At 40.6% G+C, this 11861-nt stretch overlaps 1 protein-coding gene across 2 annotated transcripts in view; it reads right to left on the bottom strand.

Moving 5' to 3' along the window:
- Positions 1-518: 518 nt before the first annotated feature.
- The window catches only part of samd12 (sterile alpha motif domain containing 12), a 101449-nt gene continuing 90106 nt past the window's right edge, over positions 519-11861 (bottom strand). For both annotated transcript variants that reach the window (XM_084423372.1, XM_084423371.1), the window contains exon 5: positions 519-3181. In XM_084423372.1, coding sequence (XP_084279498.1) covers positions 3159-3181 — 23 coding nt within the window. In that variant the 3' untranslated portion in view covers positions 519-3158. The remainder of the gene's footprint in view (positions 3182-11861) is intronic.

The raw sequence follows: 11861 nt of genomic DNA, 5'->3' as shown, positions 1-11861 counted from the left end.
TGGTGTAAGTGAACATAGTGAATGCATCAATATAGCAATCCTGCAAGAAAATAATCATATACTTATGTTAGCGTATCCATGAGTAGTTTGTGCAGTTTGAGGCTAACGTTCACTTGATTTGTGTGCAATCTCGTTCAGAGCTGATAAAAGCTTACGTCAACAACTTCAGTGCACAATAATCCACTAAATTCAGCTGTTCAGCGTGTGTTTATATTATTTCAGATAAAACTAGAGGGAAGCGCATCTAACATCAGTCTTATTCTCTTCCTCAAAGAAGTTTTGGAGTCTATGTGGATCTAAAGGCAAATCTCTCAAATAAAAGAGCAGGAAGGGGATGTTTATTCATTAATTATCCTTGGACATTTGTGCATTAGTCATGATTAATTTGTTTTTCCAAGGTCTAGCGTCTTAAATATCAAAAAGGATCCCTAGTGTTTGCCTTTTTTGTGTGTCAGTTGAAGACTCTAATGAGAACGACTGAATCATTTTTTTATCCTAACATATCAAAATTTCTTATATATATATATATATATATATATTTTAAAGTATAAGAACTAAGTATCTTTTTTATGTGATTATCAAAGAGTTTTAGTGTATTGTACAGCACTAGTATATGCTATAAAATGTAATCTTTAAAAAAAAAATTATAATCCCTATGCACTTTTCTTAGTAAATAACAAAAACGCCCTAAGGCGAACTAAGAGTCTGAACCGACAGTATGATGCTATTGAGTTTTTGCTGAACATGTTGAATTGACTTGAACTCTGCGGTTAATGTACCATGAGATGGTCTCATAAAGTTCAAATCAAAAACAACCCCCTCGTGGGTGAACATCTCACCATCTCATAATCTAATCCACACGAAAAGACCTCAAACTCTCCTTCGGTGTCTTTCAGAGCTGATTTAGAGTTGCTCGTTTAATTTTTTCCTACTGTGGCTCATCATTTTGAACCACACATTCTCTAATGATATCTATACTAGTTTAGCAGCTATAAAACCAATGATCATTTCGGTTTTCACCCTCTCAGCCCTTCACAAGTTCCCTCGGTCCTCAAAGCCCTCTGAAGGAAAAGGCCCCACAAAGGCATGAAATGGTAGCTAGTTTTTAATTGGAACATGCTTTTCCCCAGATTCCCAGTATTGACTCCATCCTGTGAGCCAGACAAGAGCCAATATGAGATCTAATCGACGAGGTCTAATCGATATACCACTCAATTTTTGGATCTTGAAAGCGTCTTGTAAGGCAGACCTTCCATCACAGGCATGGCCTGACAGCATGTAACCTATTACTGTAGCCCTCAAAACATCTCTGGTTAATCAATGTCGGGTCTGCGCTGTCATGGATCGGTGTTTGCGACCGTGTCGAGGCCTTTGAGGAAGGTGTGTGATATTGCGGAGTCATGCTACAATTGAGGCAAGTCTCGTAGTGGTGAGAAGCCTTGTTGACGCCCGAAGCTCTTGTTTGATACAAAGGTGACAATGATCAAAGGGTACAAAGACACAGTTCGTTTGATTCAGAACTTGCATGTGCTTCCAGGTTAAAAAGGTAACAGTGAATGGCCATGTCGTATTAACAGTGATGCCTTTGTGAGGATCTCTATTCAAGAAGATACAGTGAATGGGAAGTTTTTTTCTCCAAAGTAACGCTCAGTCTCGCTTATACACGTTTTAATAATGCCGAAAAGTACATTTTCTTCCTTTCCTTGTCTTTCCCAATGGCAGGATGAGACTTCACAGAGGCATATCATCTATTTTTCTCCTTCTTTCTCCATTTCTCAGTCCTTGCAGTTTCACAGCTTGGAGCTCAGTTGCTTCATCCTTCCTTCTAATTGAATTCCACCATGAGTCAAACCCCAAGATTGGCTCCAGATCAAGAGATGATGGTATAATGCATTTGGTCCGGCGATGAAAGAAGGATTTGGGGTGAAACGCAGATCCCTGTTGAAGGGTGGGCTTGTCTTTTTAAGAGACCTGGTCACAGTCACAGTGCACATCAGTCGGCGGGATACGTAATAACGGGCTCTTGCTTTGGATGGATGACGAGGGAATTCAAGCTCAGGGACATACAGAGACAAAGAGACAACTAACCAAGCAAGTCGACCAGACGTCTTACATTATACTAAGAGACGGCAGACACAAGAGAGAGAGAGAGAGAGAGAGAGAGAGAGGAAGAGACAAGAAGTATTCAGACGTGCAAAGGGTGGAGTCCTCATGTCACTATTGTGGGTTTACATGTGAAGAGATAGATAGAAAGATAGATAGATAGATAGATAGATAGATAGATAGATGGATGGATGGACAGTTGGACAGACAGACGGATAGACAGATAGATAGATAGATAGAAAAACAGATGGATGGATGGATGGATGGACGGCTGGACGGATGGATAGACAGACAGATAGATAGATAGATAGATAGATAGATAGATAGATAGATGGATAGACGGATAGATGGATAGTAGATAGATAGATAGATAGATAGATAGATAGATGGACGGATGGATGGGTGGATGGATAGATCGACGGAAAGATAGATTGATAGATAGATAGATAGATAGATAGATAGATAGATAGATAGATAGACAGACAGACAGACAGACAGATGAATAGACAGATAGATGGACAGATGATGGATAGATGGATGACAGACAGACAGACAGACGGATAGATAGGCGGATGGACAGATAGATAGATAGACGATAGATAGATAGATAGATAGATAGATAGATAGATAGATAGACAGATAGACAGACAGACAGACAGACAGACAGACAGATAGATAGATAGATAGATAGATAGATAGATAGATAGATAGATAGATAGATAGATAGATAGATAGATAGATAGATAGATAGGTTTGCTAACAGGCTGTGTGCTGAGCGCTGGCAGGAATAGAAGTTAAAGTGCTACACTTCAGAATTACATACAACAAACAACACAATTCAGCAGCAAGTCTTTCACATTGTCCAAAAGTGAACATCCAGAACATAGTCCAGACGATTCTTCGAGGTTGTATTTGCTGTAAAGAGCCACTGAAGGTCAGTTTTGATCAGAGGGAGGTATAGATCCGCTGGATAGAGAGTAAGGAAGACAGCAGGGGCCGAGAGTGGACGTTGTGGAAGATGGACCGGGAACGCAGGATCTTCAGGAACGCTCGAGTTACGGCGAACTCTCCAGAGAGGCTGAAAACACAGAACAGAGAAAAGACAAAAATAAGAGAGGATCACAAACACAAACAACTGAGAGGAAATTAATAAAGAGAAATTACAGAGGAGATACTGAGGATGAGATAAATAAGATATCTTTAATGCAATACTTGGCCAAAAATATGTGGACATGCCCTTTAATTAACAGGTTTGGCTGGACTCCATGATCCCAGTGAAGACGAAACAGAGGCTCTGTTCAGTTCACTGACACGGCGAGGTCAATAAAGAAATGATTTATAGAGTCTCGAGTAAATAACTTGTCTGGCATGCATAAAAGGCACCAGCTGGATGTGAAAAAGTTGGGGGTAAAAGTAAGTGAAGCCAACTGATCTGATTTCAATGCGTTAACGTTACCTAATTAGTCTTGTTTTTATATCTGAACTCCCTGTGCATTCTTACAATGCAAACGTCCTAATCAGGGCTTGTGGTTCTCCAAAGTTATGAGCCACTCAGCATTTTCACTGGCCACAATTTTGACATCTATACCATGGGGAAAAACTGCCATATAGATATTTTTAATAGTATCTCATAATTTGACAGCAGTGACTGCTGTCACTTTAAGAGCTGACGCACGGATCCATTACACTGTTACACATGCGTTTTCTTTCTCAACTGTTTACGTTCATTTTATCATAACTGACTGTGTTTATGTGAATACTCACCAAGACCGTCATTTTGACATTATTTTGTGTGTATTTGAGTGTTTAAGTGCATCAAGCAGCGAAAAATAACTTATTTTAGTCCTGAGAGGCGGCTTTATGTGCGCGCACTTTTCACAAAATCTGCGGGAATGAGTTCAATTATGCGCAATACACGCAATCCTACACCGAAATTCAAGCCCTGTAACACCAACAATATTCATAAGGAGCAAATGAAGTGAGTGAGTGAGTGAGTGAGTGGAGGCGGGTTTGTGTGTCGCTCGCTGTCGGAGAGACGAGAGAGAGAGAAAGAGATGTACAGGAAGCGTTTCAGATATTTCAGAATTGATACGTGTCGAAAAATCTATATTTTTGTCAACACTACATTGCACTTAGTTTATTATTTCAGATGCCAAAATGTAGTAGTGACTGTGTTTCCCGCCACTGCTGGAATACACACACATCTGGCAGGGTGAGTGTTAATGTCAAGCCCTGGTCCTCAGCATGTAAATGGTTATTTATTTAAGCTCGGGAAATGTCCCTGCTTATTAATAGTGAGAGCGAGCTACGTATAAGCCTAATGCAAATGTCAAATTCTGAAGTCTGAATACAGATTTATACTTTTATAAGGTATGTGCAAAACTTTAGCCTACAGTTATTCCCCTTTGTTATGTTATTCATATATTTTTTTAAATTTAAATTATTCACTGGCTATATCGCTTGCTGTGAATGGACTTAAAGATGTGAAATATTATTCCCAAGCATACTGTCCCTCCAAGCAATGGTATACAATTTATGCTAATAATATGTTTATATTTAATATTTCCAATATAATTATACACAGAAACTGTGTGTTAGGTCAGGACGTGTGCAGTAGACACACCCACAAAGAAGAAAATGCAACAAATTAAGTCTGTTTCGGAACAAAGCCAACGATCTACAAGTTGGAAAACGGGCTTAGTCTCAGATGTGAGCTTCACCAAGATGGTGCAACAGGTATTCATTTTACGCAGGACTTAAAGCAACACTATGGAACTTTTCCTCTGCGGTCCCCCTACAGGTTGGAAGTGGAATTGTCCATTACCGCTGTCGTAAATCATTTAGCCTACCGCAGCCTACCGTCGCACGCACGCCCACTGTTTATCCAGCACCGGCTTTGGAATGAACGATGTCCACAGACAAGGTAGAGTATGTTGCATGATTTTATGAAAGTATGATGTATTGCGACATCAGAAACGAAGAAAAACAAAATAATGACTATTGTAACGCTTGCCATAAAGCAAGTCAAATTTGCAGTTTTCTCATGTCTCATTAGAACTACAGAAACGCGACCCGATCTGGCAATCTTACATAGTGTGATTATAGCAGATAAAGGACCGCAAAGCGGAGGCATGAGTGTCTTTCACCCTGTTACGACTTGATGAACCACTGAAACGATTTTGGAAACATTATTTTAAGGTAAAAAATGTTACATAGTGTTGCTTTAAAACACATTTTGCATCAAGCCAAAAAAATTCTTTAAAAAAAAGTCTTCTCCTCAGCGCCGTCGAGAGCGTGGCGGGATGTACTTTCCTGTAGTGTTGGTGCTTGCAACGCCAAGGTCATGGGTTTGATTCCCAGGGAAAGCAAGAACTGATAAGAATGTAAAGGTGTATCTTGAAATGCTTTGGATAAAAGCATCTGCCAAATGCATAAATGTTGTAAAATGTACACGGTTTTAAGAGTAGGCTTAATGTAAAATGTGTTTAAGTCCTGCGTAAAATTAATACCTGGTGCAACCGGCCCCAGAAGTGAACCAAATTGTGACCCCTTTTCCCAACATCAGGCCCTAAATGGACACACATTTAAAGTAGAAAGCCTTGATGAAAGAGCGACGTCTGAGCAACAGAACTGTCCTCCGGGGAGAAATGGGAATTAAATGGGAAGTACACACTCAAAGCCTACGTGTAGAAAGAAACAGATCAACTGATATGTCCAGATGGAAAAGACAGTTAAAGATACAGAGTTTCGAGAAGATAGCCGACTGGAAAAAGAGGGAGAGAAAGAAAACACAAAATGGTGGAGAATCGACAGCATTCAGAGAATCTGCCGGAATATCTCAGAGAAGCTCATCTGACCTTTAGGAGAGAAAGACAAGGAGAAAAATAAAGCCAAAAGCAAAGTACATAACTGACATATGACATTCAGATGGAAATATGAGCATGAATTCACCATAGAAAAGCTTATGTATGTGAATCCCGTTGTGATATAGATTGCATTAAGCATCCACATCTCCCGGAGAGCACACACAGTCCGAGAACACACTGGCTTCTGGGTACAGAGAGCATATCTAGCATTTGAAATTCATTATCATGGAGTATCCTGACAAGCTGTCAGCGCGGCGAACACAAGCTCTCCATCCCGAACATCCCGAACGCTGATGTTGAGGAAGAGGAACGGGGAGTGAGCGGCTCTGGAGGCTCAGCACAACCATACAGACGCACGCCTTTTGTGTTTGTTTGTTGCAAATCAAGGTCAGGAATTTTCCTTCAATTTGCCAAGGACTGCTGACATGCTGCACGGAGACAGGTACATATTTAGACTCACAACGGAACACACACACACACACACACACACACACACACACACACACACACACACGTTTACTTAGCTATCTAAATGGAGACATTCCATAGACGTAATCGTTTTTATGCAGTGCAAACTGTATATTCTCTCCTTTTAAAATAACCCGACCCCTAAACCTACCCAAAACTTTCTGCATTTTTTTTTAAAAACTTTTAATTACTTTTTTTTAAATACCAGATTCACAAATGAGGACGTCCCTAAAGGAGGTTTTTGGAGATTTTGGTCACTTCTGGGTACAAATTTGTCCCCAAAACAGGGCCGGTGCTAGCCATTTGGGTGCCCTAGGCACAAATGCTTGGTGGTACCCCCCCCCCCCCTCTCTCTCCAGTTAACTGGCAGAGCATTCATTTCGTTTGTTTTTTAAATAAGATACTAGCGCTGAAATGTGTTTTTTTAAATCAAGTGCTCGTTGCCGCCGCGATCAGTGGCACTACGGAAACAGAGTTTTCTCGCGTGGCTCGCGCACACACCGCACTGTTTTCACTCGACGCGCGCTTCAATCGCAACGCAACGGATTGAAGCGCGCGTCGAGTGAAAACAACTTGCGAATACTCTCTATTCATTCTGTTGAAATCACAAAACATAATGCAAACGTTTGCTTGTCCCTGCTACAACCACTGATGAACATAATCGTTTTGATGAGAGAAAAAAAACTATACGAGAAAAAAAAAAAACCCATACAAGGTCGGATTCGAACCCACACCCTCTGACACGGCTGGCGAAAGTTCTACCACTGGACCATTGAGATACACGTTAATTTAGTTAGCAGATCTATATATTGGGACTGACAACATGTATTAGGCTACATCTCATTAAACGTCAAATTAAACCCCATGTAACCTACTATTTAAATCGATTGCTGGACATCGTAATGTTATTTGCGTCCATCGTCATTGAATTTTGAAATCAGATAGAGCCGGCCAGAGCGCTGCATAATAAGTAGCCATGCCGGCTTATTCAGGGGAAATACACACCGACAATGACACGCCCCTACTGCGTGCTAGAATCTCCGAAAAACAAGCCGATTTCAAAATCAAAATGTACGCTTTTAAATATACCAATACTGCTATCTCAAACATGCAGAGGCTTCTTCGTGATCTCAACTAACAGATTCTGCAAAAAAACGAAAATCACCCAAAAAAAAAAAAAAAAAAAAAAAACGCTTCTTTTTTTTCACGACCCAGATTTTTTGGTGCCCCCCCAAGCACTTGGTGCCCTACGCGCAGCGCGTGATGTGCGTGTGCGGAGCGCCGGCCCTGCCCCAAAATATAGCTAAGTAGACACACACACACACACACACACACACACACACACACACACTAACCCTACCCTTAAACCTCATTGGGTTTGTGTTTGTTTGTTTGTTGCAAATCAAGGTCAGGAATTTTCCTTCAATTTGCCAAGGACTGCTGACATGCTGCACGGAGACAGGTACATATTTAGACTCACAACAGAACACACACACACACACACACACACACACACACACACACACACACACACACACACACACACACACACACACACACACTAACCCTACCCCTAAACCCCCCTACACACACACACACACACACACACACACACACACACACACACACACACACACACACACACACACACAAACCCTACCCCTAAACCTACACACACACTAACCCTACCCCTAAACCCACCCACACACACACACACACACACTAACCCTACCCCTAAACCTACACACACACACACACACACACACACACACACACACACACACACACACACACACACACACACACACACACACACACACACACACACACACAAACTAACCCTACCCCTAAACCTACACACACACACTCACCCTACCCCTAAACCTACACACACACACACACACACACACACACACACACACACACACACACACACACACACACACACACACACACACACACACACACACACACACACACACACACACACTAACCCTACCCCTAAACCCCCCTACACACACACACACACACACACACACACACACACACACACACACACACACACACACACAAACCCTACCCCTAAACCTACACACACACTAACCCTACCCCTAAACCCACCCACACACACACACACTAACCCTACCCCTAAACCTACACACACACACACACACACACACACACACACACACACACACACACACACACACACACACACACACACACACACACTCTAACCCTACCCCTAAACCCCCCTACACACACACACACACACACTAACCCTACCCCTAAACCTATACACACACACACACACACATCTAACCAGCCAAAGTGTGCTGCACTACGGCCATCAACAAAACCAACGGCCAAAATTAAAAACGAAATGTATGTACATTACAGACATCTTCACTAAGTAAAAATGTTTAAAATGTTAAAAAATGTTATGGACATTTATGCATTTTTGTTTTTTTTACCATAAAAGTATCATTGTTTTTGAACATTTACCATAGTGATTCTGTTAGCACTTTATTTTACAGTATGTGCACTTATGTATACTTACAGTGTGCTGACCAAAGAAAGTACAGGATAATATAAGGTAACTGCATGGGTTAACGTCAGGTTTAGGGTTAGTAGTTATATAACCCAGTTATTGTAATTACTATAATAAGTACATAAACATGGGGAACGGGACTGTAAAATAAAGTGCTACCGTGATTTTATAGTATTCTTTAAAATTAAATAGGAGTAACATGTAGATATCATTGTACGAGGACAGAATCATTCAGTACCATGGTGTCTGATGCCATCATTATACCACTATGACCTTTTGAACATTATTGCCTGCACTGTGGAAGTACCATGGTAATACTACGGTACTTTAAGATGTGTACCATGGTACCAATAAAATTTGTTGTTTACATACTCAAAGATACCCCAACCCACAGAAAACTTAAAAAAAAACAACTTTTCTTACAAATAAGGACTTCCCCAAAAGAAGGATTTGGGAGATTATTCGGTCAGGTTTAGCTCACAAATTTGTTCCCAAAATATGCTTCAGTCGATTCACACACATCTGTGGGCTTTTACCATTGTGTTCTTGAGAAGCCAGAATGTAAATACCAAGATCTGAAACCATTCAGTACCATGGGGTTACGACACTCCTGATGAAAAAGGGGTTTTAAATGTAATTGTGTATCATGCACTCTTACTTCTATCACACAACATATTTCTGCTGAAAATTATGTCGTCAACTTTGACACTAGAACAATATCACAGTATCACAATAATTCAAAGGATACCCTTTAACTGAACCAGAGCTGAGGATCATAAAAATAAAACACTATATCCCCTTTTGATTCGTTCTCTTCTCTCTGATTAATGATCACAGGCTGAATGTAACAGTGGGAGAATTGCACCGAGGACTCGCTCTATCCTCTCCATTCGCTGTAGTCTGGACCAAGAATGCCTTTATGAGATATTTGAACCCCGAACAAATGAACCGGATGTCCATCAACGCAACCGTTCCTTGATGTGATGTGTGGCACATTGAACGGGGGCAAAGATGGCATTAGATGGTTTCCCGTCTCTGAAAGATAGATCGGATTCAAATGCATCCCGTGAGGATGGTGTGAGAGAGAGGAAGAATAACGGAGCGCCAGGAATCCTGGAAAGCTCAAGAGTAACAGAAGCTGGAGGCAACCTATGCATTCATAATGAGTTCTTGCCAGTGTTATTGAATCAGAGCACAACTCACCAGATTCTGAAACAACCCTGAGATTGTGCAGCTCCACCGAAACCTGACAGCGCTTCCCTTTGTAGTTCAGCAGAGATGAGGCCTGATAACACCACGGGAAGGCTTTCCGACGACGCTGACACGCTCAACTTCTGTTTCGACAAGAGGATGACCCGAGGCAATAATGCTCACACACTCTGAAGGCAGATTAGTTCATGCATTTAACCCTCTGGTGCTCTTCGGTCCTTTGTGACTGAACATTTTTACGTTTTTTTTATTCGGAATGGTACGAAACTTGATAAAGGGTTTGGCACTTGCTGTGTACACACACACACACACACACACACACACACACGATTCGAACAGGTTAAATGGTCCTGAACAAAATAGTCATCAACTTGTTTAGGTTATCGCTTTGATTTTCTTGCAGTTTTACAGTAAAACGTGTTTTTGAAAATATATATTTCATATAAAAATGCAAAATAATATTTTTGTGCATTTTTCATAACAATAAACGTAAAATAAAAAAAGTTCACTTTGTTCAACTTTTTTTTTTACTTCAGCAATAATCTGCCAAGCCTCGTCTTTGAAAAGAGATCAAACTTCAGTCTGTGAGTCTATAAAAGGATTATAAATACAGTGTAAATATAATTTTTACCATAAAGTCCCCTAAAAAAACTAAATATGAAATAAAAACATTATCAAACTTAAATATAGTACATTCGTTTCTTTGAAATAAAATAAAATAATTCAGTAATTTTTACCTCCATAATAAAGGATTGTCCCACAGACTTTAAAGCTTGCAATGCCGTATAGATCCACCAATCATTTATTAAATAATAACATGATCACTTCATCCTCAAATATTCATCTGGGGTTCATTTTCAAGATGATTTATGTCTGCGTGACTAGTTAAACACTAATGCATCATCTGTTCTGTTCACACGTATTTTCGTCCACAGGTCCCATCTGTCACACTGTACCCTGTACAGTTCAGTCATAACACACTACCACATTTACAGTACACACAACACGCTCAATGCATTCTTCCTCGCTCACTGCAAAGACTTAAATAGGTCGTCCTGTTCTGCTGCGGCTTACACGTTTCTTCTTCTCTCTGCCCTGATTTCCAACAACAAACAAAAGATCACTGTATCTGAGGTGAAATAAATGGGTCTATTTATGTCGGCATTTGCTCTGTTGCGTCTCATGCCTTCACTCCTCTCTCCTCACAACAGCGTGCTATGATTTACAGTGAGGCTGGAGAAAGATGAACAAAAGAGACTTTTAAAGGTGCTGGAAACATTCCTCAGAGATTTCGGTCCATATTGACATGAAAGCATCACTCAGTGTCTCCAGATTTGTCAGATGCGGATCTCCCGTTCCAGCACATCCCAAAAGCTGCTCTATTGGATTGAGATCTGGTCACTTTGGAGGCCATTTGAGTTTAGTAAACTCATGAAACCAGTCTGGACCACAAAACCAGTCACATAGGTCAATTTGATGAAATTGGGATTTATAAATATTCTGAAAGCTGAATAAATAAGCTTCCCATTGATGTGTGGTTTGTTAGGATAGGACAATATTTGGCCGAGATATTGAACATCTGGAATCTGAGGATGCAAAAAATATCGCAACATTGAGAAAATCTCCTTTAAAGTTGTTCATTTATGTTGGCGATTGTGCTGCAT

This window comes from Rutilus rutilus (genome assembly GCF_951802725.1).
Source record: "Rutilus rutilus genome assembly, chromosome: 11".
Taxonomy (NCBI): domain Eukaryota; kingdom Metazoa; phylum Chordata; class Actinopteri; order Cypriniformes; family Leuciscidae; genus Rutilus; species Rutilus rutilus.
This window is presented reverse-complemented; position numbering and strand designations above follow the sequence as displayed.